We start from the raw sequence: 26,455 nt of genomic DNA, 5'->3' as shown, positions 1-26,455 counted from the left end.
CTTCTGCAGACAGGGAATTCAGCCACAGCAAAACATCACAGAGAAATGGAAACAGTCTGAGTCTCAGAAAATGACTTTTTAATCTGAGTATGCACTAGTGGCAAAAGTAAAACACCACTTCATTCTCTCAAGAGAGTACTAGGATGGGGTGACTGCCATGCTAACCTGGCAAGAAGCATCAGGTGCCTTCCACAGCGAGTCCTGTCTTTAATGCTCTCGTGGAAGTAGATCCTAAACATAGAGAACTGATGCCCAGGGATGTTCATCATGCTAGTAAGCACAGTCGCAGAAGATTGGAAGGACCTCGCACCACTGTGGAAGGCAAGGCTGCTCCACTGATGGAGCAGCATGGGGCTGGGCAAATGGCTCAGTGGTTAAGAGCATTTGCTGCTGTTACACAGGATCTGACTATGATCCCCAACACCCAAATGGTAGCTCACAACCATCTATAACCCCAGTTCCAAGAGACCCATCACTCTCTTCATCCTCCACAGACATCAGGCATACATGTGAGTAAAGCACTCATAAAACCTTTAAAAAGAAAAGAAAGATGGTAATGAGGGCTGGCAAGAAGGCTCCATGCATGCAAACATGAGGACTATAGTTCAGATCCCAGAACTCACATGAATGAAGCTGGGCAGGTAGCCTGCCTGAACTTACAGTCTGGAAAGGCGGAGTCTGGGGATTCCCCAGAGCAAGCTGGTGGTCAAGACTAACCATATCAGGGAGCTGGAGGGTAAGTCAGCAACAGTTAAGAGCACTGGCTGCCCTTCCAGAGGACCCAGGTTCTGTTCCCAGCTCCCACACAGCAGTGCACAACTGAAAACTCCAGATGCAGGGGATCCAATGCCCTATTCTGACCCCCAAGGGCATGAATGTGATACATAGGCATACATATAGGCAAATCCCAAAAGACTGTCCATATTATTAGAGAGCTCTGGATCTGATTGATACCTGCTTTCCTCAGTAAGGGAGTGTGATCAGCCTTGGGCCTCTTACATGCATACACACAAGCCCATGCACATGTGCCCATAAATGTAAATATGCATATATACATGAAACATGGGAGTTGGGATATCCATAAAGACATGGCAAGAGTGTGGAGAAGCTGCTTAAAAACACAAAACAGTTTGCGGTCAAAGGTCCCACCAATTCCGTCAGCCACAATGGTAAATACTTGTAATCACAACTCTTTGAGGCTGACCTAGGATTGCTGTAGGTTCAGAGGCCGTCTGAGCAACACAGGGAGACCAGTACTTGTTTGTTTGCTGTCTTTTCTCCAGTTACTTGGAACTAGTGTGTGATTTTAGGAAGATTTTCTGTTCTTCAGCCGTGCTTGTTAGTGACGTGCTGCACCTTGTCTGTAATACAGTCACTGAGAAATGAAGGTCCTGGGGTGTAAGACCTGGGGTCTCACAGCTCAGGAGTTCAATCGCGCCCTTCCCAGAAACTCCCCCAGACCACGACTCGTTGCAAAAGCAAGAGGTTTATTAACCATTGCACAATGGGGTCACCCCTGCCAGTCACCAAAGAGTGGCCCTGGGAGACAAAGGCCTTTAGGTTTTTAAAAGAAAAATTGCGGGAAATTTGAAGTTGCAGTTTTGGCAATTTAGGATTGGATGAGGAAGCTATAAAGCAAGATAATTGGTTAGTCTTAGGTGCTCAAGCTTGGCCAGTCCTGCCAAGTGTGGATGCAGCTGCAATTTAAGGTGGGGGTGGTTAGCTCATCCTTGAAGATTAGGGGCTGGGGACTTTTGGCTGGAGGTCAAAAGCAACTCAGAAGAAGTCTGGGTTTGTTGCTAAGAAACACTATCTTGAAGGCAAGGGTCTGGTCGTTCTTTTTGCTGAGTGAAGGTCATTGCTTGCTTTTTTTTTTTTTTTTTTTTTTTTTTATATCTGTCCTCACAGATAGGGTCACATTTCTCCATTCTCTGGAAAGGTACTAAGAGGCTTTAGCTTAACCTGAACCTAAAACTCAAAACTATAGGCTTTAGAAGACATACAGGTTACAAAGTTAGTCTGACCCTTTCAGGGGCAGGGGAGAAGGTTCAGTTGGTCAAATGTTTGCTCTGTGAAGAAGAGGACCTGAGCTCAGGCCACATAATCCAGGTTCTTAAAAAAGCAGGTGCTGAGGCCAGACAGGCAGAGCCTACTCGTCACGCTTGACATCATCGAGAGACTATTTCAGAAGACGAGGTGGAGGGCCAGTGAGATGGGTCAGTAAGTAAAAGACCTGCCACAAGCCGGGCAGTCAGAGAGGAGACGGCCAACCCGCACGGCTTGTCTCTGGCCTCCGCACATATACACAATGAGTAAAATGTAATATATGTATTTTTAAAGAGCCCTCAGGGAACTGGAGAGGTGGCTCGGAGGTTCGGAGCACTGGCTGCCCCTCCAGAGGTCCTGAGTTCAATTCCCAGCAACCACACGGTGGCTCACAACCATCTATAATGGGGCCGATGTCCTCTTCTGCATGAAGACAGAACATGTACATAAACTCCCTAAGGAGTGGCTCCAGTGTTGAGCTCTGGCTTCGTGTACACAAAGATTCAGGACTGGAGAGGGCGCCCGGCGGTGGAGCGCTTGGCATGGCACTCCTGCAGCCATCACTTCAATCCAGCACCATAAAACAGGTCAGCCAGATAGTAACCCGATTGTGCACTCTTCCAGATACACTTGCTGCAGTTCCACGGAACCAAGTACGCCGCCATCGACCCGTCGGTGGTCAGTGCAGAGGAGCTGGAGATGCAGAAAGGCCGGCTCGGCCTCAGCCAGGAGGAGCCGTAGAGGGGCTCCTGACACCCGAGCCAGCGAGGTCTTTTACAATCAGTTCAGGTTCATGGGGCACACTGGTCCTCATGGTTTAGAAGCAGGACTGTTGTCATCTTCGTGACAGGAATCCACCATCTAAGCCAGTGTGACAGTCTCCTCTCCAGGCTTGTTTTTGCTTGTTTTTGGGTTTGTTTTTTTTTTTTTAACTTTTGAATTTGAAGAACTTTTAAAGACTCCCATTTAAGAATTGTGAAACTTTTGCTACCGAAAAGTCTTCTCTGCCATCGCGTGTTTATTTCGAAGGCTTGGGATCACGTGGCATTTTCTCTTTCCATGTCTTCTTCCTGCTTTCTCTGTTACGCACTGTAACCCTGCACATGCAGATGGGAAGAGGAACATGGGCTCTTTTATGCATTCCTGGGCATAATCAGAGTGCCAAGGCTGGTAGCCTGCTGGCCGACCCTACAAACCAGCCATCTTAGTTCCTGGTTGAGCACACCATTTCGAGTATTAGCTGTTGTATTTCTAGACATTACAGTCATTTGGAATAAAAATTGAATTTCAGCGAGCGTCTCTTGTGATGACTGTTGCTGCCTATGTGGGCTGCTGTCCAGTGCAGTGTGGCCATCGGCGAACTGCTCGGTCACCCTAGCACACAGTTGGCCGGTGACAGAGTTGCTGTTTCCTGCTGACTGCAACTATATGACAACGCTTTTCTTTTCATCTTTCTCACTAACAGATTTGTTAAAAAGGTAGAGTCTCATTTAGGCTAGCTTCTACCGCCATATGCTGGGATTCTAAGTGTCATCCTAAAAGATCACCTGCCTCCTAATAGAAGTGTTTTTAATACTTATGGAGAAACTAGAACAAACTCTCTCCAGCTATTGATTCACCTTAAAAGATTCCAACCTGTGCATAATTTTGTCTTCTCCCTCAGTCTTCCACATACATTCCTACCCTAGGTGACTATAAAGCCTTTTTGATACCATATCATTTCTGCATGTACTTTCAGGAGATAAACTAGGTTATTTGAGCAGCTGGGGAATGGCTCAGAGGGTGAAAGTGCAGCTTTACTAGCATGAGGACCTGAGTTCAAAGTCTCCAGTGCCCGTGTACAATATCAGGAGTGTCCACACAAGCCTGTAACTTCAACAGGCTGCAGGGCATCCTCTGGCCTCTGCCCGCGCACACAGGATGCACACCCATGTGTGTGTGTGTCTGTGTTATACACCTTGGTCACACAAAGAGGTTATTTGATAAAACAGGTTGATGTGTCTCTAGGTAAGAGACCATATTCAATCCACATATAAGAAAGCTTATATGATCCACAAATTGAAAGCTATAATTAACATTTTTTAAAAAATTAAGCTATGGAAAGTTATCATCATAAAGCTGGAAGAAATTAATATTTTAACTATAATCATAAATCGCTCTTGGGGCTGAGAGATAGCTCAGCTGTTAAGAGCACTGGCTGCTCTTCTAGACATCCTGAGTTCAATTCCCAGCAAGCACATGGTGGCTCACAACCATCTGTCCTCGGATCTGATGCCCTCTTCTGGCATGCAAGTGTACATGCAGATAGAGCATTTCTATACATAAAATAAATAAAATCTTTAAAACAAAAACAGAACTTGGATCAGCAAATGGTTCAGCAGGCAAAAAGCCCTTGTCACACAGCCTGATGACCAGTCTCTAGTCCCTGGGACCCACAGTGGAAGAAGAGAACCAATGCCAGCAAATTGTCCTGTGTTCTCCACATGGGTGCTTTCACGTGTATATGCCCGTACCCATACACACAATAAATTTTAAAAATAAGATGGCATGGTAGCACATACCTTTAATTTTAGCACAGCAAAAGCAGGCAGATGTCTGACTATGAGATCAGCTTGGTCTATTTGGTGACCCGTAGTGAGTCCCTCAAAATAAATAAAAACCAAGGCTGTGGCAGGCAAGATGGCTGCTTTAAAGCAACAGGTTTACAGCTGTGCACTGAGATGCGTGACTGCAGGCGACCCCAGGATTCATCAGCTTAGAGGGGTCCGCTGAACCCCAGAGATCTGAGAAAACAGCAAGAGAAAAAACAAGCTGCCACCTGACTGAACCCCACACAAACACTCCACACACAAAGGATAAAGGTGACAGTTTCCTGGCCTCACCGTTTCTCTGTGCCTGATTTCCCAGCCACACGTGGGGCTGCCGTGAGCAGCCGACACAGAGCCAGGAGATGAAGTGACTGTAGGGGCCGCCCTGTGTTTCCTTTCCATATCCTCCCTGCGCAAGTCCACTCCTGCTGAAAACTAACTACCTACTCCTACACTGGGTGACTCAAGCTGCCATTTCCAGTCCTGACTGGTTTGGTTGCTGGCCTGCTACACTTTTTCGGGTCTGTCATTGAGACTAGCCTTCTGCAGGAGCCTCAGACAACTCCAGGCAAAACTACAACCACTCCTCGACAAGACCGTCAAACCTGCCCTGCCTCTTCTCCCAGGCATCAAGGAGCCTCTGAAGCTCCCACCGAGGTCTGAGAGGCTCAGAGTGAAACCAATGCTAAGACAAAACTTAGGTGTCTTAGCTGAGGTGTGAAAAGAAGATGGAATGGGCAGACCCCACCCCCACAAGGAGCTTTGGGGCTTGGGATGCCTCTGGTTGAAATAGCTGCCTCTTCTGCCATGTGCCTTGCGCAGGTCCTGACGCAGGCTGCCGTGAGGGAACACGGTCCTGGGTGAAACAGGCAGCTCTCTCTGTACTAGAAATGGGCTCTAAATGGGCTGACAGTGGGAGGTGGGGAAGAATTTTAATTTAGAACATGGCTGCTCTGGCAAGAGATCACATCCAAAGACCTAGGTCTGTGTGATCGGGGTGGAATACAATCATCACGCCTGTAATCCAGGAGACAGAGGCAAGCAGGTCTGAGCTCAAAACCAGTCTGGTATAGAGCAAATTTCAGGTAAAGAAAAGCTTAGGTCCAGGCATGGCTTTAATCCCAATGAAGGTAAAGTTAGTTTGTAGAAAGAAGCACCTATGTTTGAAAGTGATGTTGAATTGAGTGGCAGAGAAAGCGACAAATCAGAAAGACTTGACAGAATAGGATACACCCAACTCTCATGAGGAGAGAGGAAAGGGAAGCTACTTAAGGGGTGAGAGAGAGAGAGAAGGCAGTTTTTACCAAACTCAGGTCCTCTGGAAGAGCAGCCAGTGCTCTTAACCTCTGAGCCGTCTCTCCAGCCCCATTTACTGTTTCAATGTTTTCAAAATGTGGAGGTGCATAAAAGACTGTGGCATTCCGGAAGAGATTAAATGCAGACACTATAAAGACCAGCTTTGACAGGGGCTCGGGGCTCGGGGTGGGTTGATGGCCCCCAGGGCACTGTGGCACAGTGAAGCTGTTCTTTATGGTAGCTGTGGATGAACCTATGAGGCATACATCACTGTGAGGCCTGATGTGAGCTGTGGACTTTGGCTAGTGATAAAGTTTCAGCACGAGCTGGGCGCATGGCTGGGCTGGCTTAGCATTCCCAAATGCCCGGGCTCCAGCTCTGGCTCTGCGTGAACCAGGTTGGTGGCACGCTCAGCAGTGTGGCAGCTCGAACTACATGAGACCCTGTCTGAAAAAGGAAGGAAGGAACAAAGAAAGGCAGAAAGAAAGGCGTGTCAGTGTCGGCTCATCAGCTGCGCCATAGCCCACAGACGTGAAACAAGGATGGGGGAGCTGCGTGCCAGAGAATGACAGATGGGCGTTCAGCTTTCCCAGTCATTCTAAAAGTAAACTCCCTTAAAACAGACAATTCAGGAGCTGGAGAGGCTGCTCAGCGGTTAAGAATGCTTGTTCTTCCAGGGACCAGAGTTCGGTTCCCGGCACCTAAGCCAGGCAGCTCACATCCGCCTGTAGCTGCAGCTCTGGGGGATCTGCACTTGTGCGCACACATCTGCACAGACACAGCTTAAACTAACCAACTAACCAACTAACTAAAATTGTGAAAAGAAAAGGACACTTTAAAACCAGCCAGGTGGGTCAGGAATGATGTCACGTACATGGAGTCGCAGCTGCTTGGAAAGCCGGGGCCGGAGGCTTGCCTGAGCCGGGTGCTGCAGTTTGTATCTGCGTGCATGTGCCTGCTTGGGACACAGCCATGGCCGCTGTAAGAGCTCAAGTGATGTCAGCCTTGAGGTAAACAGCTCTCTTACCACACCTGTGTAATGCTGCCCCACGGCAGGCCAGAAGCAGCTGGAGCAAGAGACACAGACTGAAACTGTGAGCTGAAATCTTTTCTCCCGTTTCATGTGTTTTGCCAGTGAGGGGACGCTGTGGTAGTCTGGGCAGGAAATACCAAGTCCTGGCCGGTGCCAGGAAGGGTTGGGCTCTGGAGGATAGTTGGCAGATCTCTATTAGTCTGGGGATGTGGTAGGTGCAGAAATGCGCTGCCTAGACCCTTCCTCAGGAAAGGCCTCTGTTTCTGTTTGTCTGTTTGCTGAGACAGGCTTTCTCTGTGTAGCCTTGGCTGTCTGGACTAGCTTCATAGACCAGGCTGGCCTCGAAGGTGCAGAGCCACTGTGCCCAGCTAAAGAAGGCCTTCTGCCTGATGATGTCAAGCGCAACAGGTACAGCCTCCCTGTAAAAGGAACTATTATTTGACTGTTTCAATTGCTGTCTTAGAGGCTTACTGCCTCTGTCTGCTAACCTAGGCCCTAGTCCTGGAAGCTTTTAGCCTCCACACAATCTAACCTAGGCCTAGAACGGTTTCTGCCTCTGAGACTCACTAGTTCTCACCCTTTCTAGTTCTGAGCTCATAGCTGGCTGGTTCAACTCAGCTGTTCTGGCTCAAACTCCTCTCCCAATCTTGCTTTTCTCTCGGCCTCAAACTAACTCCAGCAATCTTTTTCTATTATTCTGGCTCCTTCTCATTCTCTGGCTCATTCTGTCTTCACTTGTGTCTAGCTTGTTCTCTCATTGGTTCAACCTCTCCAGTAAAACCCTTCCTCCTCTATCTCACAACCATCTGTAATGAGATCTGGTGCCCTCTTCTGGTGTGAAGGTGTACGTGCAGACAGAACATTGTATACATAATAAATCTTTAAAAAAACAACAACAGTAAATTATTCCATTAAGGATTCGTCCTCCCACCTTCTCCCCAGTCCAAAGGACACCACTCCTGTTAGTTTCTGGGCCTTCATCTAGCTTTTATTTGTAGAAACATATACACATGAAAATACACTTCCATTCCACAGGCAGCAAGCAGTTTACACATGGGTCTGTCTATCAATTTTCTTCGCTGAATTGATCTTAAAGTTCTTTCCACAGCAGTCCTTATCCTCAGGCTCTTTTTCACTGTTGTGTACCACTCCACGATGCAGACAAACCAGATTTCATAGTAACAATCTCCAGAAGATAATCAGTTGGTTTGTTTGGGGAAAAAAATAAAACACAGAAGACTGGAAGTACTGTGTGATAAGGGACCTCAAGCCATGTGTGCTGGTGACCCCTGTAACCGCAGCACCCTGGAACTGCGGCAGGACGAAGCTGGGCTGCACAGGGAGACAGTCCTGACTGAAGCAGAGTATCGCCCAGTGCATGCTGGGTAGGCTCCTTGCCTCAGTGTCAGCTGCTGCAGGTTGGCTAGTACGCTGAGCTGCACACCCGGACCTCAGGGCCACAGCCTGAGTCCTGCAGGCTGACTGTGGGGGCTGGGGGTGCCCTGTCAGGCAATGGGGAGCAAGTGAGGTGGGCCAGCCAGAGCGAGGGGCACCAGCTGGGTCTAAAGCAGCAGACTGTGAGCTATTCGAAAATTAAAAAATAAATTAATTAAAGTTTCAGCAACACCACAACCATATCGCAGGACCCTGAGCAACGCCTCACTATACAGCCCTCTGTAATCCAGCTCCCACCACCAACCAGCGCCCACCCATCAAGAAAGGATCACAGGGCCGCACGGTCTGAGGGAACACCCATATCTGACCCACCTCAAACAAAAAGGCCTGTCCTTGCTTCCTTGGGGCTGCAGAGTCCCAACAACCTGCCATCTTATTAAGAGTCTTTAGTGAGACTTCTTAGGCCCTTGGCCAGCTGGTTTTCCTAGCTCAAGACCTTTCGACTGCACCCAGCCATGTGTGACACCTTCTCTAGGGAGAAAATGCTTTTGTTTTTTGTGACTACTTTGTCCCATTGTCCCCTCCGCTGCCTTGCTAACTCTGCCTGGTCTGAGCACTCCTCTGTCACTGAGTAGGCAGCCCCTAGTGGGGGCTGCTCATCTCTAGCACAATGCACAGGGGTCCCTTCTTCTCTCGTACCTACCCCTGCGTCCTTATCCCCAGTTCCTCCTGGACAGTGTCTGAAGAGCTCTGGGTCCAGACGTCACTCCTTCTGGGAGTCTGACTAGAATCCCACCACCCTCCAGTTATATCTTTCCTCTCTCCTGCCCTCAGGTCCTGGGAATGCTGCTGGCGCCGCTGATTTTTTTCTTTCCTTTTTTTTTTTTTTTTTTGTGGGGGTGCGAAGGTGGGGAGGTGTTTCGAGACAGGGTTTCCCTGTGTAGCTGTCCTGGACTGGCTTTGTAGACCAGGCTGGCCTTGAACTCAGAGCTCCGCCTGCCTCTGCCTCTGCCTCCCTGAGTGCTGGGATTACAGCACACACGCTCGGCCACTGCTGTTTTTCAGTAGTTAGAACTGGATTAAAGTCGGCCAGGTGGTAGCGGTACAGGCCTTCCTTAATCTTAGTGCTCGGCAGGCAGAGGCTGGCAGATCTCTGTGAGTTCAAGACCAGCCAGATCCACAGAGCGAGTTCCCGAACCATCAACACCTCCCTCCCCCCCCCCCCCCCCCCCCCCGCCTGAGAGGGTGTCAGAAAAAGAAGCTAGGAGGATGTGCTAGCCTTGCTGCTGGGTCCTGCTGGGCCACCTCTTGACCCATGGGATGAGCTGTAACTGTTAAATAAGGCATTTATATTGTTTTTAAAAAAACATGATCTGTGATCCTGGACCAGATATTAATCCAGGAGGTGAGAAAACACTGACAAAATTTGAGTATGGTCTGAAATTAATGAATAGTTTGTAAACACTGTTAATTTCCTAATTTTTAAAAAAAGATTTTATGTGTATGAGTGTTTGGCTGAACACATGGATGAGCGCGTACGGGCGCGCACGCACACACACCACATACAGGCAGTGACACTGAGGCCAGAAGAGGGTGCCAGATCACCTACAGTCGGAGTTACAGACAGCTGTGAGCTGCACACGGGTGCTGCTGAACGCAGGTCCTCTGCAAGGAGCACCCTCAACCACTGAGCCATCTCTCCAGCCTCTGACTTCCTGGCTTTAAAAATCCACACTGCCTTTAGGTAAGAGTTGATATTTAGAGACCTGCGTGCAGAACCCTTGAACACTCTCAGTACTACTTTGTGAGTTTTGTAAGTCTGAAATCATTTCTAGACACAAAAGATCAAAAACATACAAAGCACAAACCCAGATACCCACTCGGAGGGAAGAACAGGGGAGGGCCTGGCTCCTGGTCAGCCAGCATACACAAACGGACTCACAAATGTATGCAGGTTTACTAATATAAACAGCACGGCGGCTTCTGCGTGTGTGGCACTAGAGATCAGTGAGTTGTCCTGAAGTTAAGGACCGTCCAGTGAACAAATGAAGCCCTCCCTGCAGGGAGGACTGCTGGTTTGACAGCACTGGGTTTGTGGTATGACCTGAGCAAGCTGCTCCTCCTCCCTGGACCCCAGTGTCCTCGCAGTAAAAACATCCCTTGCACCTCATGATGTTCTAAGATAATGGAAGTGAAAGTTAACTAGAGGCCTGGGGAAACAGCTCTGCAGGTACAACATTTGCCATGCAACATGAGGACCTGAGCTTGACACTCAGAACCCACATGAAAACCAGGGCATGGTGGACATGCTTGTAAGCCCAGGACTAGGGAGGCAAGACAGGAGGGTCACTGGGCTCACTGGCCAGCCAGTCTAGTTAGATCTAGGACAGGCCCTGTCTTGAAACAACAAGGACTGCTAGGAATAGAGAGAGAGACTGTCTCAAAACAAAACAAAACAAAAAACACAAAATGGACAGTGCCTACGGAGGAAAACCCTGCCAAGTGCCCTCTGGCCCCCACATGCTTGTAATGAACACATTCCACCCTCACAAACACAGCAAGCTGAGAGCTATAAAGGGCCACATTCCTGGGACAGGATCACCCAGAAAACCTAGACTGCGGCCCATCCTCCGAAAAGCGTGTTTCCTGTAGCTGACGCGGCTGAGGTCTGTGTGCGGGGTCTGCTTTGACAGCTTTCATGGATATCCCCTTCTGTGTCGGTGGTCCCTCGGCGTTCCGGCAGCTCACATGGCTGTGCACCTGGGGGCCTGGGGCTCCCCATTTGCCATCTTCCTGGCACGTTCTGTAGAACACAAGATTCCTGTTGCCTGGAGCTGCATCAGCCCTTCCTCCCGGGGCTGGCTTGTGTCCTAATTTCCTGTGAGTCTTTATGCTAAGAGAAGGCACACTGCCATTCTTCAGAATATTTGGGAAGGTTGAGCTACTGCTTGGTAAGAGCATTTGCTCTTGTGGAGGACCTGAGTTCTGTTCCCAGCCCTCAGGCACAGCTTCCTGGTGATCTCACACCTTCTGATACACGTGCAAACATGCAAGCAAGGCACTCGCATACAGATAAAAGAAATAAACACCTAAACAATGTTTAAGAGTAGTTGGGGGAAAATAATTTTTTAAAACTAGAAACAACAAAAAGAATATTTGGGGGCCCGATGTGGAGGCACAGGCCTTTAATCCCAGCATTGGGAGGCGGAGGCAGGTGGATCTCTGTGAACTTGGGGCCAGGTTGGTCAACAGAACAAATCCCAGGCTAGCCAAGTCTACATAATAAGACCCTGTCTCAAAACAGCAAAGAACCCCAAAACAGCAACAATATAATAAAAACTGTCAACATCTTATATTACCTATATAAGTACCTGAGGCCAAAATAGAGTAATTTTTACAAACTTAATGTTTTTTCTAAGCATTTATATGTGGGTTATTTCTTTTGAGACAGTGTCTCACGACATAGCCTTGGCTGGTCTAAAACCTGCTATGTAGACCAGGCTAGTCTCAAGGTGGTAGTGAATCCCCTGCCTCTGCCTCCTGGGTGCTGGTGTTAAAACCCAGGTGTTTTGTGTGGTTGATTTAATGGTATTTTGGGGAATGAGGTAAGGCCGAAGCTCAGTGGGCAGAGCCCTTGCCTGGCATGCACCAAGCCCTGAGGTCTTCCCCTATCAACACATACAGTGGGGTGTGTTGTCTGTCACTCACTCTGATCTCAGCACTTGGGAGGCAGAGGCAGGAGGATCACAACTTAAAAAGCATCTGAGCTACAAGTTGAGTTTAAGGCTAACCTGGGCTACATGAGACCATGTCTCAAAAAAATAATAATAATAAATGTTCTTGGGGAAAAAAGGCTATTCCCTAATCCCCTCGCCTGAAATGACTGCATTTTCTCATCTGGCCTAGAGGAGTTGAGGGACGGCTGCCATACAAGAACTGTTTTCCTTGCTGCCTCATAGCTAAGGTAGCCTCCAGGGCTGCCGGTAACTGCCTAGCTGTCAAACCTGAAGCTGCCCCACAACGCCCATGCTGATGGACTCTTCCACTGCTTAAGGCTTTTTCGTCAGCCAGTTTGCCCTTATTGACGGATTAGCTCCACAACTTTTGATCCTGTGAATCTGAAAGCCCCAAGCTTTCACTATGGGAATCCCAAATCAGGCTTCTGGGAGTGGTGTGGTTAAGTACCTTATGCTGGCTTCAGAAGCCTTAGCTCCATGTTTAAGTCAGTCTGTGGCTCATCTCTCCTAACACTTGTGAAAAAAAAGCCCCAAGACTGTTCAGAGACAATAGGGGAGGTAAAGATACAGTGTCATGGTGACCCTGGTGGCTGTGAAGGGGGGTTCCCTGGCACTATTATTCAAAGACACTGATGGGTAAGTGCTGGAATGACCCTGCTGTCTGAAGTCCAGGTAAGGTGCAGGACTCCCTCCCCTCAGCAGGGCCTCCTGCTCTCCGCCTCACTTCATCTGGAGAGTGTCTTTAGACACAGACAACTCCAACAGCATTTGATATATGGCCTTTGACACAGCTCCCTGCTGCTCCCCTCCCCGTGCCTATTTGATAGTTAGGTACTGTGTTCCCATTCCTGTGGTGGGAGCGTGGCTGTGTAATGCTAATCAAGCATCCTTAAACTACCTACTTTCAACTAGTTACGTACACCTATCCCTGGGGCTCCCCAGCCACTCCCCAAGGGAGATACAGCCTTTGTTCTCTGGAGTTAACGTTGAACTAGCTCCCTGCAGTGGTTGCCAGGATGTGGCATCCCTGTGTGGTGCTCACCGCCATTCCAGGCACCCTTCTTGTCTCGTGTCCCTTCTGACTTGGTGGGTCTCAGTTTGCCCAGGACACAGGGCTCTGGTCTGGGTGCCCCTGTGAGGGCCCAGGCATTGCAGCCGGGCTCGCTTACCAGCCAGGCCTCTCCTGCCGATGGCCGTGAGACCCTCAAACAGCGCCTTGCCGGGGTTCTTCCCAGCCGTGGTCACACCGTGCAGCCAGATGAGCAGCATCCGGTGACCGTGCTCCTGGTAGCTCCGGGTTCCTGTGGAGATGAGAGGAGAGGCCGCCCTGACTTCCCTGTGTAGGCTGCCCTCTACCGCATCCTAAATGACCCAGCCGCACAGGGGCCCTTCTCCCCACGGTAGGTGGCCTGGGTTGGAGGTTGGGGTTGGGGTTAAGGTACAGCTTCTTAGATGGGGTGGCTTGGTGACCGGTGTCTCAGGCCATGCCTTGGGCACACGTCGGATCTAACACACAGATGAAAAGCAGCCTGGTGAGAGGCAGCTGGCCATGTTTTTGCCCCAGCACTGGTTCACTAGTTCTCAGCCTTAGACACCTCTAAAAACTCTATCTACTTTTGGTTCTTCTATTGACAATACATAGTGCTTGTATATTTTATCCTGTAGTTAGCCATGTCATTCAGCTGTCAATTTTCTGTTTGTTAAATATTTGAGTCTTCTGGACCTTCTCGTGTATAGGAGTTGAAATATTTGAAATGAAGCATTTGCTCTTTCCATTATGTTCCTCTGTGTTTCTCTGTCCCTGTGTCTGCCTCTGTGTGTGTGTTTACGGTACGTGAGTGTGTGATGTATATAAATGTATGTGCCTGTGCCTATGTTGTGTGCACCTGTGCCCTTGGATGTAGGGATGGGGCGGGGGGAACCGCTGCAGTGTCACTCTTGCCCTTCCTGCCTTGAGACAGGCTCTCGCTGAAGCTGCAGTTTGCTGTTTGGGGATAGGCTGGCTAACAAACCCCGTGGTCCTTCTTTCTCCGCACACCGCCCTCTCCCAGCACTGAGGTTAGAGGTGTCCAGAGCCGCCCCCAGCTTGCCCGTGAGCATTACATGTCTGAACTCAAGTCCTCACACTTGCAGGCTGAGTGTTCTTACCCACGGAGTCATTTCTGTGCCTTTGGACCAGGGCCAAGATTTACTGCTGTTAAATAGGCGAGGCAGCGGTTGCCTCTTCTCCCCCTCCTTCCCCCCCATAGGGAATGGCGTTAACTGATTGCAGAAATAGTAGGAATGGGTTCCAGTTGATTCTGCAAAATGCAAGGTACAACAGGGATGCCTCGCCTGTGCAAGAAGCCAGGGGAGCTTTGGAAGTAGGGTGGGCTAGGCCGTGGGTGCCCCAGCACACAGAGCACGGAACTCCTCCCACATGCCCCTCCCCACCAGCTGCCCTGGCGTAGAGCACCTGTCCACTGTTGCTCGATGGCACAGACATGAGCCTCGGTGAACTCCCAGGAATAGGCCAGTCTCTTCCACTCGCTGGGCCTCAGATCCTGGGAGGCCAGCCGCCAAAGCACGGAGCGCAACTGCTGTGTTTCCTGCCCATGGTCTTGCTTAAAGGTCAGGTTCTTCCTCGAGGGGCTGCTGGCACCCCTGCAGGGAGGGTGCTCCTGTGGGGCAGATGCCAGAAGTGCAGGAGCCACCTGGAGCCTCTTGCAAACTCTGCCTCATGCTCTTAGACAAAGGTGATACAGAGCCTGAGAACCTGCATCAGCACGGGGTTCCAGCCTCATGTCTGCCCTGTCTGCCTTGAACACTGGGCCCCAACTTCCTCACACCGTTCCTCCATCTAGAACTCACCTCCCTGACTTCCAACCCATTGCCAAAAAAAATATTACTACAGGCCACCTCCTCCAGGAAGCCTCTGGCCAGGGACCTCTCTGTTCTCACACCATCTCTTTATCACCTATGAAGTTTATGATTCAAACCAATTCATTCCTTGGCCAGGATCCCACCAGCTCAGATGGGAGTCTGCCTCGTCTCAGCGTGGCTGGGTGCTTGCCCATCCAGGGCCTCACAGGCTTGGTGGTACCCAAGGCAGAGATGACTACCCACTTAGAGACAGGGCCCCAGATTGGTTGAGGCTGGGACTCGGCGCCAGCTCCATGCGTAGCCAAGGCTTTCCAGCAGGAGAGGTCAGTAGAGGTGGTACCTTCTCCCATCTGTAGAAGCGGTCAGCTTTTATGAGCATGTCCACCAGGCTGACATGGTTGCCACGGGCAGCCACCGCCAGGGCGGTCTTTCCTTGCTGCAAAGAAGAAGCAAAGGGAGGCTGCAGTTTCTACAGTGTGGTGCAGGGCTGCCTCTGGGCTCACCCCAAAAACCCCTGCCCAAAGGAAGGCCTCCCAGTGGTCCACACTGGAAACAGAAAGGTTTTCTGGGATGCATGGTAGAGATGTCGGGTAATGACAATAACAACAATAATAGCTTTATTATTATACTTTCTATATTATTATTATTATATTGTTGGTGTTGGCATTGGTAGCAGTGTCTGATATGGAGGAGGCTGGGAAAGAGGGGCTGCTTAGAGCAGAAGTACCTTATCCCTCAGGCTTAAGTCAGCTCCGGCAACAAGGAGCATCTCTGCTACATCCTGCCAGGCATGCTCGGAGGCGAGGTGGAGTGGAGTCTGCTGCCTCTGGAGAGAAGGCAAAGGGGATGGTAAAGCACGCAGAAAGCACGTGGGGAACCAGGCGTGGTGGCACTCAGGAGGCAGAGGCGGGTGGATCTCTGTGAGTTCGAGGCCAGTCTGGTCTACATGCTAGGTTCCAGGATAGCCAGGACTACACATGAATGAATGAATGAATGCATGCATGAATGAATGAATGAATGAATGAATGAACGGGGGCTGGAGAGGTGTCTCAGTGGTTTAGAGCAAGCACTGTTCTTGCGGAAGCTCCTACTTGAGTTCCCAGCACCCACATCCCATGGTGCACAGCTGCCTGTAACTCCAGCTCCAGGAGAGCTGAGGCGCCTCTGGCCCCCCAGGGCACCTGCACACAGGTAGCACATACTCATACCGACACACACAAGCATACACATGCACACGAACGCACACACACGTGAATTTAAAAAACCCAGCAACCTTGGAAAGCTAAAAAGGAAATGTGTTTCTGAAGCCGAGGCCAGGCTGGAAGAGCCCTGGCTCTGAATTGCGGTCACTCACAGTGTCCACGGCATCCAGATCACTGTGGGCGTCTATGAGAAGCTGGACCAGGCCAGGGAAGTTGTGCTTCACAGCGAGGTGCATAGGAGTGATGCCCTGCTACAGAAGAGACGCGCATCGGTCGCCTGCCACCCAGGACTGCACATTGGCGGTGGGGTGGGGTTAATCTGCCATGTCGTCTCCCCAACGACACTAGGGGACCCGAGGCCAGCGCAGCCATAATGCCTGGAGCTAGAGGCCTAAACTGGTTGGTGAGGAGGCCGGCAGCCTTCATGGCAGGTTAGAGACTCTGCTATGGCAGCCTTGGGCATGCGTGCGTGGTATGACCTCAGACACAGCCACCTTCCTCTGTCACTCCTCACCTGACGAGTGATGGCTGTCGAGGACCCTTCCAGCAATGCCACCTTCTGATGCTCTATCTCAGTAAACCCACACAGTGGGTTAAAGAAAGGTTTGTGTCCTTGTGAGCATCTGCGTCTTACAAACGGAAGCACAGAAACTCACAACACCAACTAGCAGGCACCCAGGGAGGTGTCTGACAACAATGATGTACAGAATGAATGAATGAATGAATGAATGAATGAATGAATGAGAGCCTGTCAGGCACATAAGAGAGACCTTACCCAAGTCCAACACTCATTCAAGGCCTAGTTCAAGGATGAGGAGCACCATTTCCCGACAGCCACCGTGGCCTCCTGACTAACAACTAGAGTGAAGATGCCCCGTGTCGCCCCCCTCTCTGAGTGACAGTGACATTCTATGGAATAGCACCACGCTGCTAAAATCGTTGATGTAGAAACACGCACTTACATAGCGGACATGAAAAGGTTATAGAGCATAACAGGTGTGCACATACCCCCGGGACCGCCCACAACTGTCGTTAGGAGCCCAACTCAGCGAAGGGGTGTTTTTAAACTTTATTTCTTAGAAGTATTTTTAAAAATTATTTTTAAACCATTAATTTAAATTTGGATTTATTTATTTTATTGTTTTTATGGGTATGAGCGCTCCGCCCGCATGCGTATCTGTGCAACGTGTGTGCGCCTGAGCTAGTGAACATCAGAAGCCGACGTCAGAACCCCTGCCTGGGACCAGAGTTATAGATGGTTATGACCCGCCGTGTGGGGACTGGGAATCAAACCTGGCTCCTCTCCAAGAACAAGTGCTTCTAACCAAGCTCCAGCCCTATTACTGTTTTAAAGACTTGTTATTTTTAATTTGTGTGTTTGTGTGTGTGTCTGTGTGAGCGTAGGAGACCTGGCCTGTGGGGCAGGAGCCATTCCATGTGGGTCCCGGAAACAGAACCTGGGTCCTGTGGAAGAGCAGCCAGTACTCCTAACTGCTGAGTCATCTCTTCAGCCTCTGCCTGTTAGCATTTGAGTTTATATTTTGAAGCAGGGTCTCACTGTGTAGCCCTGGCTGGCCTGGAATTCACTCTGTAGACCAGGCTGACCTCAAACTCATAGAGATCCACCTGCCTCTGGCTCTCAAGTGCTGGAATTAAAGGTGTGGGTCACCATGCATAGCCACTGTCAGTATTTTAAAGGATTTTAACAGTATTGTCATTTGTAAGTGAAGTAATTACATGACTAGACAGCTTTAAAGTTAGATGGGCAGTAAAACCCTGAAATTAACTTTTTAAAAAGCCGAATAGAAAAGAAAAATGCCCAAGTCAATATCACTCCTGCATTCATGCCTACAAGAAATGACACAAATGTTTGCTTTTGAGACGTGGTCTTGTGTAGCCCAGGCTCGCCTTGAAGTTGCTATGAAGCCGAGAATGACCTTGAACTCCTGGACTATGGGATGACATCATTTAAAAGATGTCCTATTCACAGTGACAGCCAAACTAAATGTAAACTATTGGAAGGGTATAATTTCAAATGGATAAAACAAGCCAGGCACAGTGACACATGCATGTAGTCCCAGCACTCTGGGAGGCAGAGGCAGGTAGACCTCTGAGTTCAAGGCCAGCCTGGTCTACAAAAGGATAGCCAAGGCTATACAGAGAAACCCTGTCTCAAAAACAAAAATAAAAACAGACAACTGAATAAAATACTAGTAAACCAGAAGCCATTCGGCAACCTTGATAAACAGAAAACATAGAGAAATGAAGGGCTGCGATGCGGCTCAGTTGGAAGAGCGCGGGCCTAGCATGCTCAGAGCCCCGAGGTTTGATCGCCAGTACTGCCTTACCCAGGAGCGGCAGCACACATCTCTAATCCCAGATCTCAGTACCTGGGGAGGTAGAGGCAGATGATCTTCTAGTGTGAGGCCAGCCTGGTCTACAGAGAAAGTTCCAGGACATTCAGGGCTACACAGAGAAACCCTGTCTTAACAAAACAAAAACAAAAATTGTATGTTTTTCAGCTACATAATGAATACCAGGCCAGCCAGGGCCATATAGCAAGACTATTTCAGAAGGAAGGAAAGAAGGAAGGGAGGGAGGGAGGGAGGGAGGGAGGACCTCTTTATTTCTAAATTTCTATGTATTTTAAGTACATTAAATACATCTAAATTCTATGTATTTTAAAATACGTAGTTCTTGGGCCAGAAAGCGGCTCAGTAGGTAAGGGAGCTTGCTGCCCAGCTTGAAGACCCGAGTGTGATCCTGAACCACATGGTAGAAGGAGAGAAGTGACTGGCACATGTTGTCCTCCGACCTCCACATGTGAACACAGAGAGAGAGAACGAGAGAGGTATATTTTTGAAATATCTGTTTCCTTATTTACATAATGGTAACAATCCATATATATGAAAACAGGCTCAGTGAGGTCAAAACAAGTGGTAAATTGTGTCAGGGCTCAAGGCCAGGTTCTTTCTCTCTCTCTCTCTCTCTCCCCCCACCCCTTCTCCCCAAGAGTGAACAGAGGTTTATTAAGCAAAATTGGGAAGAATCCCAAGGTAGGAGTATCTGGGTTTTCTAATAACAAAATCTGTCTCAGTCACAGAAATACACTGTCCCTAAAGAGTTGTAATAGGAAAAGAGTTAACAACTGGGGTGAGGAGATGGCTCAGTTAGTAAAGTATTTGCCATGCAGGAGGACCTGTGTTCACACCCCAGCACCCACGGGTGTGTGGCAGTGCACACCTCTACTCCCAGTGCTTGGGAGCAAAGCCAGAAGGACCCTGCTGTCTCAAAAGATAAAGTGGAGGGTGACTGAGGAAGACACCTATTGTTGACCTCTGGCCTTTACACACACACACACACACACACACACACACACACACACACACACACAGGAGAGACAGAGAGAGAGAGATGGAGGGAGGGAAGGAGGGAGAGAGAGAATATAAGTGGCTGGGTCTGCAAAACAACTTTTTTAAAGATTTATTTATTTATTATATATACAGCATTCTGCCTTGATATATACCTCCAGGCCAGAGAGGGCACCAGATCTCATTATAGACGGTTGTGAGCCACCATGTGGCTGCTGGGAATTGAACTCAGGACCTTTGGAAGAGCTGCCAGTGCTCTTAACCTCTGAGCAGCCTCTCCAGCCCATGGCTCTGCAAAATTTAACGACTGCCAGGCATAGTTAATTCAGCTGGGAGAATGCCCAAGCTTGGGTCCAACCCTGCTTCTGACAAAATATCAGAACATGAAAACACCATGTTCCTTTAGTCCCTGCCCTATCCTGACCTCAAGGGGCTGGAATGCCTCGATCTCCCTCCCGTGCCTAATTAATACAGTTATGGGAGGCTGCAGTGTGGGGCCCTTCAGTCCCGGCCCAGCCTTACCTTGTCAGCCACGTCTGTGCACCCTCCTGCCTTGATAAGTGCCCAAGACACATCCTCAGAGCCACCAACGGCTGCATAGTGGAGGCAGCTCCACCTTTTCTGGAAGGAAACAGGCATCAGAGCAGTAGTCCACGGACCTCTCACGGTGGGTGTGACAGGGCACCTTGAGACTCATATTCCACTCAAGTCTCATGGCAGGAGGAATTAATGATTTGCTCAGACCTAGTAACTTGCAAAAGAGCCCACTGTGGCTTGCCCTAGGCCACACAGCTAAGCCGTGGAGAAGCCAAGAGCAAACCCAAGATGAGTGCCTCAAAGCCCCTGCTCACAGACAGCTTAGGAATCGATATTTCTGATTGGCCTATTGTGACTCAGTAGCCTGGGGAAGCCTTCAGTCTCAGGGGGGCTGGCTACCTGGGTGAGGGCATTCACGTTGCTCCCAGCACCGATGAGGAGCTTCACGCAGTCGGCGTGGGATCCTTCGGCGGCTGCATGCAAAGCAGTCAGACCCTCCTGAAACAGGAAGGAATGGAGACTGGGGAAGCTGAAGCCAAACCTGTGAAGGGCATGTGTCTGTGCTCTGACCCCTTGAGCTCTCAGCCACTGACTGGTGAGGACGAGCGTCTTGTTACCTGTGGCTCCTGAGCCACGGATGTTCTCCTGTGTGGAATGCACCTGCCATGCTGACTCTCACCAATACCTCTGTCCACATTCTTCTTGCCCTTTAAGCCAGCTCACGCTCACTAGTCTAGTCCCTCCTATGTCAGAAAGCCAGCCCTGACCATCTGGACGGTGGCAACTGTCTCATGTTTTGACAACCCAGCCTGTCTGGCTCCCTGCCCAGCCAGGTTCCTGGGCTGCTGCTCACCTCCTCTTGGTAGGTGCTGAGTGTGAGAACACACCCCCAGCTCGCTGCCCCAGGCCTCTGCCAGGGCAAAGTCACACCGCAGCACAGGCTGAGGGGCTTCTCCAAGACGGAGAGCCACCGAGCGCTCAGCTGTGAGTGTCCCCAGCTAACTCACCGCGTTCTGCTCTTCCAGGTCCAGCCCAATGTCCACAAGCCTCCGGAGCACCGCCACGTGGCCCCGGCTGGCAGCCAGGTGCAGGGCGCTGTTCCCCTCCTGCAGGATGAAGACTGCCTGAAGGGCTCACCGACACAGGGTCCCCAAATTTCAGGGGGTCCCCAAATTTCAGGGGGTCCCCACTAGAGCTGCTCCCTCATTTTACAGGCACGGGAGTTAAGGCCCAGAGTGACATGTCTGGGGTCACAGAGCAAGTCTGACAGGCGCCATGCCTGTGCACTTCCCAAAGCCAAAACCATCGGCATTCTCGGGGCCCAAGCCCTGCATGCACTCTTGCACTTTATGACTCAAGGCGGCTGCATTACTTTAAAAATAGGGGCTGGGAGTATAGCTCAGCTGGTAGAGTGATTGCCTAGCATGCACAAAGCTCTGGGTTCGACCCCATGAGTCTATAAACCAGGCATGGCAGTGCTACCTAGAAACCAGTGCTTGGGAGATGGGGCAGGAGGATACGTTCCAGGTCATTTCCAGATGCATAGTGAGCGTGAAGCCAGCCTGGACTACATGAGACAGTCTCAAAGAAAGGAACAGAAGGGAGAGAAACAGGAGGAGAGAAAGGGGAAAAAGTAAAAGAAGTCTTATCTTGGGTATCTCATACCCCTCCAGCTGGCCCGTGTACACTGAAGTGCCAGCTGGAAGAGCTCAGACGAGTGGCACATGCCGGCTTCTGGAGCCTTTCCCTCTATCAGAAGTAGGCTGCAGGAGGCTGGAGAGATAGCTCAGTAGTCAAGAGCACTGGCTGCTCTCCCAGAGGACTGGGTTCATTTTCCAGCACCCACATGGCAGCTCGTACTGTCTATAACTCCATTTCCAGGTGATTGGACACCCTCACACAGACAGACATGTGGGCAGACCACCAATGCACATAAAATAAAAAATAAAAAAGATAAATACTTCATTAAAAAAAAAAGAGCACTTGTTGCTCTTCCAGAGTACTGATGTTCAGTTCTTAGCAGCGACATGGTGCCTCAGAACCGTCTGACCCCCTCTTCTGACTCTGAGGGTGCCAGGCATGCACACGGCACACATGTATTCAGGAAGAACATTCATGCACATTTTTTAAAAATATGAAAAGAAAGGTAAGTGGGCTGTAGGAGGTGCCAGGACCAAGGAGGTACAGGAATGCTGTAGCCTGGTCAGGGGTTTTAGAGGGCCTCTCGGTCACAGCACCTTGTCTTTGACACCGTGGTCACAGCCAGAGCCCACGAGGAAGTCCACAGCGTCCAGATGTCCGTGCTCAGCAGCTCTGTGAAATGCTGTTCTTCCCAGCTGACCAGAAGGTGAGGGACAGTGAGTCAGTGCACACACCCTGCCCCGCCCTCGGCTTTCCTCATCTCTCTGTACTTGTAGCTGCCTCTCCCATCCCATTCCCCTGCCACCTCTTACCCAGCCTCAGCTTCCGAACAACAGCCCTTCTGTTGGGAGAAAGTCCCCCTTCTACTTCAGCCCTTCAGTGGCCCCTGGCTGCCCGCCCCACGAAGACAGAATCCTCAGGTTTGAGATAGGTGGACACGCAGCCCCTTTGGCTCTCCTCTCATGATTCCAGTCCATCTGAAATCACACACTCAGAGATCTTTCCTGCCTTTAGAGTTCCAGGGATACTTTCTAACACTTCCCAGTGACTCTAAATCTCCCCCTCTCTAACTGCCCCAAATGTCTCCTTCTCTGGGGAACAGAAAGCAGGCTCCTTCCTTTGGCCTGTTTGGCCCTTGATGGAAGTGAGAGTCAGCCATGTTCTGTTTCATCCTGCCCATCCACATACCCTTCGTGCCTCCTCTGGTGACACTCAAGGTAGAGTACAGTTTTTCTAGCTGATCAAAGAATACACTCTGGGTGTGCAGTTCCCTAGTAGAGCCTGAGCCAGTAAGATACATCCAGTAGTGCCCCAACAAATAGGGCACACCCAGCGAAGTCTCAGCCAATGGGAGAGTCAAACAGCTTTGCATGGCTTTTACCTTGTCTGCACGGTCCAAGGCCACGTCCTCCAGGTCTTCCATGACAAAGGCTAGCACAGGCACGTGGCCTTTCTGAGCCGCACAGTGCAGTAGGGTCAGGCCCTCCTGGAAGGAAGGCCAGGAAGGGGTCTGGAGTCTGTGAAGGGAGGCCCTCCTCATACACGCCCTGTCTGCCAGCACACAGCTGCCCAAGGCAACAATGCTACCAATGACCAGCACAGCCCAGGGCATGATCGAGGGAGGCAGAGGGCAACCAGGATGCCAGAAGCCAAAACTTAGCTCCACACTCATCAATTCTGGTTTTGGGCCAGTCGCACCTCTCTGAATATCCACTTATGCACAGACTGCCTCAGGGCAAGTCAGAACACAGGGAAAGTATTTATGTGTTTCTGTAGGCCAGGCTGGCCTCAAACTCATAGAGATCCTCCGCCTCTGTCTCTTGAGTGTTGGGATTAAAGGTTTGTACCACCGTGCCCAGGTAAGAACAGAAAAATGATTCCAAACTACAAGGTGACACAGCACTTGCAGGCCCAAGAACATCCCATAGAACAATTGTGTGAGAGTTCTAGGCACTAGCCTCCTTCATACCATACAGCTACAAGCGAAGAAGCCAGGGACAGGGCTGGAGAGACGGCTCAGCAGTTAAAAGTGGCTGCTCCTCCAGAGGACCTGGGTGCAATTCCCAGCACCCGCATCAAATGGCTCACACACACTTGTAACTCCAGTTCCAGGGGATCTCTTAGGACACCTAAACGCATGTAGTGCGCATAGACTCATTCAGGTGCGCACACACACAATGAACTGTGTACAGACACACCCACAGTGAGCACCCAGTAACTGAGTGCTCAGTGTAAGGTCACTACGACTGGCTGGCCCCCTAACCTCCGGGAAGAACAAAGGCCAGTGCGCTCTGCAGGCCTTTGAGAGGGAGAAAGAGTGATGTTAAATGAGGAAGTCTTAGCTGGGTGAGGTGGCGCACACCTGTGATCCCAGCACTCATGGAGGCAGAGGCAGGTGGATCTCTGTGAGTTTGAGGCTAGCCTTCAGGATAGCCAAGGCTATAAGAGAAACCCTGTCTCAGAAAAACCAAAAACCCAAAACCAAAATAAATAAACAATAAACAAATAAACAAACAAGGGATACTTGCAAAGGACTAATGACCCAGAACTTCCATGCCTGCCTGCATTAAGGTTGGCGTTCCTGGAATGCTCTCTCTCTCTCTCTCTCTCTCTCTCTCTCTCAATTTTTACAGCTGAGACCTGGCTCAGCAATTAAGAGCACTTGTTGCTCTTGCAGAGGACCCCGGTTCCTAGCACTCACATGGTGGTTCCCAGCCCAGTTCCAGGGGATCCAACAGGTATATATGTAATAGACAAAACAGTCATTCATTCATGCAGGCAAAACAGTCACACCCACAAAACAAAGATTTCTTTTTTAAACATGTGTGAGAGTGTATAGCCTACGCTACCCCTTCTCCCCCCCCCCCCAAAGGCCAGAAGAGGGCATCAGCTCCTCCTGGATCTGAGGTTACAGGTAGTTACGAGCTGACCTTGGGTCCTCTGTGAGAGGAGTGCTCTTAACCACTGAGCTATCTCTTCAGCTGCTGGAGCAGTGTTTTTCAGTTCTCACCAACCACTGATACACCCTAAGAATCAGCAGAACACTGGTCTACATCTTGACAGCTGTATTGCTTTCATTGTATGTAAACTCGAGTATGCTGAAGTGTTCAGAGGGGAATAGCTGCTTAAATTTTACTTTGAAATGTATCCAAACATATAAAACACTCAAAAAGTTTACCAGTGAGAAATTAACGCAAACTTTGAAAAAAAGCCAGGTGTGGCACAAGACTGTAGTCCTTTCAGCTATTCAAGAGGCTGAGCAGGGAGGATCTTGAGCCAGGAGTTAAGGGCTAGTCTGGGCAATACAGCAAGACATCCCTTGCAATAAACAGCCTCAACTAGCCTCAGATTTGTTGTGCAGCCAAGCATAACCTTGAACTTGTTATCCTTCTGCCTCTACCGCCAACGTGACCACTGTGCTCAGTTTATGTGGTCCTGGGATCAAACCCCGGGTCTTGTGTAGCCTAGGAACGTGTTCTACCCGCTTAGCTACATCTCTGGCCCTCTCGTACTATTCTGTTATCCGAGGAAACCACATGGGAAGTCTGCGATGGTTTTTGTGAGCCACTGGAGAAAGTGGGAGCATTATCCCAGACACCCCAACCCTCCTGACAGAGGCTCCACATATGCTACAGTCCAGCCAGCCTAAACCTACCTCATGGGTTAGCCTGAGCAAAACCAGAGAGATGGTCCAATCAGCCATGGAGCTATGAACAATATCGGAAAAGCGCTGAGGAGGCCGAGGCAGGCGGATAACAAGTTCAAGAACATGCAGGGCCACGTGGTGCCCTCAAATCAAAGAAAGAAAAGAATCCCAGGTACACTGACTGACACAACAATCCACTTAAGAGGCGGAGGCAAGAGGATTGTCTTGAGGCCACCCTGGGCTACAATAGGGGGTTCAAGGCAAGCCTGGGCTACAGAGTAAATCCCTATCTACATGAACAAAAGAAGAAAGGGGAAGGATAGAAGGGGAGAGGGAGGAAAGAGAGAAAAAAAAGTCCTATTCATTTTAACTAAAGTTCAATTAAACTTTAGAGTGTTGTGTCGCCAAGAACAGGATAGTAAAGCAAAGGAGATCTAAAATGTAGTCCGTCACTCAGTACCTCCATAGGACAACACACATCACACACGCACACACAACCAAGGTGCATTCACAGCAGTCAGTCTCTTCATGGCAAATCTATCAAGACAGCTACAGATTCCCCAGGGCTAGGAGCCCTGGGCAGAAGGACCATGCATTTGCATCTGGGCGTCTCCCCTCGGTGCCCTCTAGGGTCCCTCGCCCAGACCTACGGCCCAGAAACACAGCAGCATCCCTGCTGAGAACTGTCACACTCCTGCCATTGTTGGGTTCCTGTCCTGGTTGGGTCTGTGGTGGTTTTGTTTCGTTTTTGGCCGACTTGACACAGATGTAGACATACCCGGGAAGAGGGAACCTCAATTGAGATAATGCCTCCATCTAGATTGGCTGTAGGTAAATCTGTGGGTAATTTTCCTTCCCAGCCCGTGGGGGCAGTGCCATCTTGGGCTGGTGGTCCTGGGCTCTGTAAGAAAGCAGGCTGAGCAGGCCATGAGGAGCAAGCCAGCGAGCAGCGCCCCTCCAAGCCCTCTGCACCAGCTCCTCCTACAGGTTCCTGTCCTGCCTGCGTCCCAGTCCTGATTCCCTCAGTGAGGCAGTGTGACCTGAGAGTCGTAAGCTGAAATAAACCCTTTCCTCCCCAAGCTCTCGGGCATGGCCTTTATC

General features: G+C 50.0%; 2 protein-coding genes across 6 annotated transcripts in view; one reads left to right on the top strand and one right to left on the bottom strand.

The window, feature by feature from the left end:
- The window catches only part of Spg21 (SPG21 abhydrolase domain containing, maspardin), a 28,057-nt gene extending 24,721 nt beyond the window's left edge, over positions 1 to 3,336 (top strand). The window contains exon 9 of the mRNA XM_060384876.1: positions 2,671 to 3,336. Coding sequence (XP_060240859.1) covers positions 2,671 to 2,787 — 117 coding nt within the window. The 3' untranslated portion in view covers positions 2,788 to 3,336. The remainder of the gene's footprint in view (positions 1 to 2,670) is intronic.
- A 4,593-nt stretch (positions 3,337 to 7,929) lies between these two features.
- Ankdd1a (ankyrin repeat and death domain containing 1A) overlaps positions 7,930 to 26,455 on the bottom strand; it is a 39,763-nt gene continuing 21,237 nt past the window's right edge. For 3 of the 5 annotated variants that reach the window (XM_021644210.2, XM_021644214.2, XM_021644211.2), the window contains 11 exons: positions 23,090 to 23,194; positions 22,305 to 22,403; positions 21,075 to 21,173; positions 20,467 to 20,565; positions 20,053 to 20,151; positions 16,312 to 16,410; positions 15,685 to 15,783; positions 15,298 to 15,393; positions 14,551 to 14,755; positions 13,265 to 13,396; positions 7,930 to 11,161 (listed from right to left, as the gene is read on the bottom strand). In XM_021644210.2, coding sequence (XP_021499885.1) covers positions 11,103 to 11,161; positions 13,265 to 13,396; positions 14,551 to 14,755; positions 15,298 to 15,393; positions 15,685 to 15,783; positions 16,312 to 16,410; positions 20,053 to 20,151; positions 20,467 to 20,565; positions 21,075 to 21,173; positions 22,305 to 22,403; positions 23,090 to 23,194 — 1,191 coding nt within the window. In that variant the 3' untranslated portion in view covers positions 7,930 to 11,102. The remainder of the gene's footprint in view (positions 11,162 to 13,264; positions 13,397 to 14,550; positions 14,756 to 15,297; positions 15,394 to 15,684; positions 15,784 to 16,311; positions 16,411 to 20,052; positions 20,152 to 20,466; positions 20,566 to 21,074; positions 21,174 to 22,304; positions 22,404 to 23,089; positions 23,195 to 26,455) is intronic. The other 2 variants (XM_021644209.2, XM_021644212.2) reach the window with 2 other exon arrangements.

The sequence above is a fragment of the Meriones unguiculatus genome, chromosome 6 (genome assembly GCF_030254825.1).
Source record: "Meriones unguiculatus strain TT.TT164.6M chromosome 6, Bangor_MerUng_6.1, whole genome shotgun sequence".
NCBI classification, from domain to species: domain Eukaryota; kingdom Metazoa; phylum Chordata; class Mammalia; order Rodentia; family Muridae; genus Meriones; species Meriones unguiculatus.
The sequence above is the reverse complement of the archived record's forward strand: the minus strand, read 5'-3'. Positions and strand labels throughout refer to the sequence as shown.